This window comes from Neolamprologus multifasciatus, chromosome 7 (assembly GCF_963576455.1).
Source record: "Neolamprologus multifasciatus chromosome 7, fNeoMul1.2, whole genome shotgun sequence".
NCBI lineage: Eukaryota > Metazoa > Chordata > Actinopteri > Cichliformes > Cichlidae > Neolamprologus > Neolamprologus multifasciatus.
The window spans coordinates 22,475,146-22,481,241 of NC_140445.1; the positions used below are offsets into that span (position 1 = coordinate 22,475,146).

Genomic DNA, 6,096 nt, shown 5'->3' on the forward strand with positions numbered 1-6,096 from the left:
AGAAAACAGTTTGTATCAAACATTTATTTCAATTGTCCTTCCAGAAGTACAATGACCAGATTCAATAAATAAACTTTTGCACTGCCTGTGAACATAAAGAGCCCTTCATCCCACAGACACTATATTCAGTGTACCCACAAAAACCCACCCGCCCACCCAACTACATCCCTCCACATCAGGACTGCCTGAGAACAGCAGCAACAAGCCTCATATCCAGGCTGACAAATATCTCCGCCTTCCAGCGAAGAGAACACGTCTCACACACTGAAACTTGTTTTAAAGTCTTTCAGGAAATTCAGTATGGTCACTTGTTATTGTCAGCCCCTTCCCGACCACTCCTCTCACAATTTGAGTCCCATCAGTCCAATATGTACACCAACATGCCAGAGGGCCAAGGAGCGACAAGACTTCAGACCTGCCTACAACTCATCCTTCTCATCTTGCTCACTGCCCTCTGGTGGAGGACCACCTGCACTACCGTAGAGCTTGGTGATGATGGCTGAACCACCTCCTCAAGCTCCTTCTTCTTGGCCTGGAAGTCATCCAGGTCAGCATCTTGGTGGGATTCCAACCATTCAATCTTCTCCTCCACTGCCTTCTCAATGGACTCCTTATCGTCATCTGACAGCTTGCCACCAAGCTTCTCTTTGTCACCGATCTGGTTCTTCAGGGAGTATGCGTAGCTCTCCAGCTCATTGCGAGCGTCGATCCTCTCCTTCAGCTTCTTATCTTCATCAGCAAAGCGTTCTGCATCGTTCACCATGCGCTCGATGTCCTCGGGCGTTAGCCGGTTCTGGTCATTTGTGATTGTGATCTTGTTCTTGTTGCCTGTGCCCTTGTCCTCAGCAGTGACACGCAGAATGCCGTTGACATCAATCTCAAAGGTGACTTCAATCTGCGGTACACCGCGAGGAGCAGGGGGGATGCCAGTCAGGTCGAAGGTACCCAGGAGATGGTTGTCTTTGGTCAAAGGACGCTCACCTTAAAAAAAAACAGTCACAATTAGACTTGTGGAACAATTTATTTCACTGTCACAGGTTTCTTGTCATTGGAGTCTTTGTATAAAAAAACTATTTGGGAACTTTAAAGAATAATATCCAAACTCTTACCTTCATAGACTTTGATGGTGACAGTAGGCTGGTTATCAGAGGCTGTAGAAAAGATCTGGGCTTTTTTGGTGGGCACCACAGTGTTCCTGGGGATCAACTTCGTCATTACTCCTCCAACAGTCTCAATACCAAGGGTCAGGGGGCACACATCCAGAAGAACCACATCACCTGCAAGTGAAGGAAAATGTTTAGTAAACAGGATCACATTTGAAAGCTCAACCCTGTTTCAAAGAATATCTCTAAAGTGATGACTCACCAGTGTCCTCCTCTCCAGAAAGCACGCCAGCCTGCACAGCAGCTCCGTATGCCACAGCCTCATCAGGGTTGATGCCTCTAGATGGCTCTTTGCCATTGAAGAACTCCTTCACCAGCTGCTGGATTTTGGGGATACGGGTGGAGCCTCCAACCAGGACAATCTCATCAATGTCAGACTTCTTCAAGTCAGCATCTTCCAGCACCTTCTGTACAGGCTTCATGGTGGAACGGAACAGGTCCTGGGTTTTGAAGAACACACAGGTTAAAAAAGCTCGGTCAAAAGTTTCTCCAACAGGGATTGACACGCAATATTTTCAGAACCAAATTAATATCTTACCATGTTCAGCTCCTCAAACTTGGCACGAGTCAGGGTCTCAGAGAAGTCCTCTCCCTCAAAGAAAGACTCGATCTCAATGCGGGCTTGGTGCTGGGCAGACAACGCCCTCTTGGCCTTCTCGACCTCGCGACGCAGCTTCTGCACAGCACGGTTGTCTTTGCGCACATCTTTGCCAGTCTTCTTCTTGTACAGCTTGATGAAGTGCTCCATGACACGCTGGTCAAAGTCCTCTCCTCCCAGATGAGTGTCACCGTTGGTGGCCACCACTTCAAACACACCGTTGTCAATGGTCAGAAGAGAGACATCAAAGGTGCCTCCACCCAGATCGAACACAAGAATGTTCTTCTCTCCATCCCTCTTGTCCAGGCCATAAGCAATAGCAGCAGCAGTTCTAAATCATACAATGAGAGTTTATTAGAAGGGAGTGCAGAGATATTCTTTGGAGTTTCAAATTGCAAATTCATTTTGACTGGATGCTTACGGCTCATTGATGATTCGCATAACATTCAGACCAGCAATGGTACCAGCATCCTTAGTGGCCTGGCGCTGGGCATCGTTGAAGTAGGCGGGGACAGTGACCACAGCATGTGTGACCTGAGGAAAAAGGATAAAGTTAGATTTGATGATACACCATTTAATTAAAATTAGCATTTTCACTGATTTACAATCTCTGACTTTTTGTACCTTCTTGCCCAGGTAAGCCTCAGCAGTCTCCTTCATCTTAGTCAGCACCATAGCAGAGACCTCCTCAGGAGCAAAGGTCTTCATCTGGCCACCACCAATGTCAACCTGGATGTGGGGCTTGCTCTTCTTCTCAGTAACCTTCAGAGGAAAACACATCAATATTAATGTAACAACAATTTCACTCAAACATGACCCAAAGAACAAACAACTACAAGTTTTACTTTCAGTTTACAAGCTCACCTTGAAGGGGAAGTACTTGATGTCCTGCTGCACAGACGAGTCACCCCATGTGCGACCAATGAGCCTCTTGGCATCAAAGATGGTGTTCTCAGGGTTAGAGGTCAGCTGATTCTTGGCAGCATCACCGATCAGACGCTCACCTTCACTGGTGAAGGCCACGTAGGAGGGGGTAATTCGGTTTCCCTGGTCATTGGCAATAATCTCCACACGTCCATTCTTGAACACTCCAACACTGCAAGAAAACAGTTTGAATTTAGTCTGAATGCCATTTTATTCCACAGTGGTATCATGTCACTATTTAAAGCTTTTAACGTGACTTGTTACCATGAGTATGTGGTCCCCAGATCAATCCCAACCACAGTCCCCACGTTGTCCTTCTTATCATCATCGTCGGCGGCAAACACTGTGCCGACCACCAGCATCACAACCCACAACAGCTTCATCTTTGCTTGTTTGTACTTAAATCTACAAGCAGATCTGCAGAAAAGAAATACAACGTAAGATATTAGGTGGGTTCAGCCTCCCAAGTTCCAGTAGCCAGAAACTAACGGTACTGCGTAATGTCACTTGCTGAGCTTGCAGGCAGACTAAAAGTTGGTCTTGGCAAATAAATATAACAGGAAAAATGAATTATCGATAAAATAAGATGGATCACCAATGGATCCATCTTATGGATGGAACCAATCATTCCATCATTACCACCACCCCACCGCCAAATCCCGGTATCTTGCTAACTACGCTACCATGCCTAGCAGACATGCAGGGGGAAACCACCATGCTAGAACATTCCAAACTACATCCTGTTTATTATATTTAGGTTACCGAGTCTGTACAGTTCTTTCAGACGACAGTAGTGTAGTTACATTTCAGCTGGTTTATTTGTCAATATTTAGCTTAACCGGTTTTATCTTAATAAAACATTTAGCAGAAAATGGAAAATACAGCTATGCTTCATTATCATATTCATATTAATGCTTTATACATACCTTAGCAGAAGTACAACCAATGATTTAACGGCCTTTGCGTTTCCTCTACCGGGAAGAGTCGCTTAGAGCAAACTGTATCTCCTTCAAATCCTTACTTGTCTAGAATAATGCTGGACGAAATGTGGTCTCTCCATATATAAGCCGTCACTTCTTTCCCGTCGTGGAGGCTCGCGATTGGCTGAGCTGTTGCTCGTTGGAACACGCTGATTGGTTTCATTCAGCACGCTGGCCGCCGCTGATTTGCACACATCAGGTTGAAGCGACGTCACCGTATGTGTCCACTGCGCCGACGCTGATTGGCTGTCTGTCAAGGGCAGTCCTGAACACAGTTGGTGCAGCTACATGCCACTCTCAAGGCCGGGTGGTGGGTGCATTTCTCGCACTTCTGACATTTACAAATTTTTGCTGCAATCATTTTTTTTTTTTTTGCAATGGCCCACCAAGTGTTAGATTTGTAATCTTAATTTTGCGGTTTTAAGGCGTGTCATTACGAGGAGATAGTGATGCAATTGTGAGAAGTAATGACTAACTGCAATGAGTATGAAAATCCAAATCCTTTGTGTGATTGTGATGAATCTGACAGGAAATCTTGTACCAGGTGAACTGGGTTGTCTGGGTGTTTCCTCAGTGAATGTACAAGTCTTAGCCAAAGACTTCAGATACATGTGATCACACTGATTTGGTTGAAATCTTTTGCACACATAAAAAGGTAACATAAACTGGCGCATTCAGTTGGGTTTCAATTCAATCAACAAGACAAATATTTGGTTAAAAGGTCAAGGAAGCTGACTGCCACTGTCAAGATATGATCCTTGGCAAGTGTCCCAATATATTCCAGCCAAAGTATAAGGCTATGATTTGGATATTTTAAAAACACATCAACTAATTGCAATATTTTTCTAGAATCCAAAATCATTACATGGATAGAATTGAACTGATCTGCTTTCTCCTACTGTGATTTATCCGAATTCTTCTATTGACACACTGATATATTTCCAGAAGGTTCCTGAACTAAATCGGTTGTACTGTCAGGAAGAATGTAGAAAAGTCATAAAATTATAAAATATCAGTGTAGCAGCTAAGTTTTGTCTATTTGTTTTATTTATTTATTTACAGTGTTTCCCATAAAAACCATAAACACTTCTGTGTTTAGATTTGAAACCTCTTGCTTAGTGGCCTCCAATTCTGATAATGTTTTATGGGAGAAAAACAACTGAACATCAGATTACAGTGTTTCATGTTTTTCTTTATTGTCTTAAGGTAATGCAAAGTGTTTTATTAGCCCTTTTCAGACTTTGCAAGGATTTCTACAGAACATTTTAATATTCTAATCAAAAGATACCCTCATTTTAAAGCTAATGCTGATGCACTGAAAGGCATATTGTTACAGAGAAGCCTTCAGTTCCTGTTAGTAGAATTCATTATATTTTATTCAAGAACATCTAAAAGATGCATTTATATTCTTAATAAGGTCCTTATAATGTTACTGTCAGGCAGCTTACTATTTGTGTCATTCATATCCACTTTCTTTGTGTTACAAACAAAAGCAAAACTGACCCGTAGACTTGAAAGACAGTGATGACTCATTAAGACTTAAACTACACAGGGCAGTGAAACAAACCAGATGGAAAATTCTGAGTTAAATGTGTCATTTTCTTTGAATACAATTAAACTTTTTACTTGGACTGTTAAATCTGGTAAAAAAGAAAAAAAAAAAGGAAAAAAAGGAAAAAAAGAGAGAGAGCGAGAGAGAGAGAGAGAGTTGATATCATAATTAACACTAGGAGGAGCCATGTTGCTAAATCAAGGAGGAAGTGATCAGTATAGCCCTTCATACAGGTTATTACAATGTAACAACTACTGGCATTGTTTTCACCTTGTGTTTGTTGTATGGAAACCCCTTTCTGATACGCTTTCTATTAATATGAATTAATAGATTGACATTCTGTAGAGTTTTTTTTTCCTCATATTTGTTTGTAAATAGTTTGAATGTCCCTTAAGGAGTCTGGAGAACTATTCTTTAAGACTATTTAAAGGAATGACAAGAAATCAGCCTAAGAGCGTTCTGACTGTGTGGAAGAATAAAGGTGGTCATTCCAAAGAGAGACTTTCAAGCTTGTTTGTACAGAATTGTTAGAATTTCCCTTATTTGCCATATTTTCTTTTATGTAAGGTAGGATCAAGACTTTTTCCACAGTACTACACTTCATTACACCCGTGGTAAATTTACATATAACAAAAAGAAATTGAAAGACAAAAGTAATTTTTCAAAATATATAATAAGATACGGTACATTTCTCTTTTTGTAATGAATGTAACCTACAAAATAATAGACTATATTTACCTTAATTATAGAGAAACACAAATGTAAAGTAGCAACAACTACAGACAATGAGAGCAGCCGACAACCACATAACAAAAATGTTAATACATGTTGTCGTAAACTCTGTCGAAAATAATACTTTATATATTATATATAACAAAA

The 6,096-nt window shown here is 41.5% G+C and overlaps 1 protein-coding gene across 1 annotated transcript; it reads right to left on the minus strand.

Moving 5' to 3' along the window:
* Window positions 1-9: 9 nt before the first annotated feature.
* Window positions 10-3,765, minus strand: LOC146514219 (endoplasmic reticulum chaperone BiP-like). Its single transcript, XM_085164538.1, is given in 10 exon segments — window positions 10-496; window positions 499-981; window positions 1,110-1,277; window positions 1,366-1,603; window positions 1,702-2,092; window positions 2,183-2,295; window positions 2,386-2,523; window positions 2,626-2,857; window positions 2,950-3,102; window positions 3,612-3,765. Coding segments are annotated over 9 exon segments (1,959 nt in total). The 5' UTR covers window positions 3,069-3,102; window positions 3,612-3,765; the 3' UTR covers window positions 10-419.
* Window positions 3,766-6,096: the final 2,331 nt, after the last annotated feature.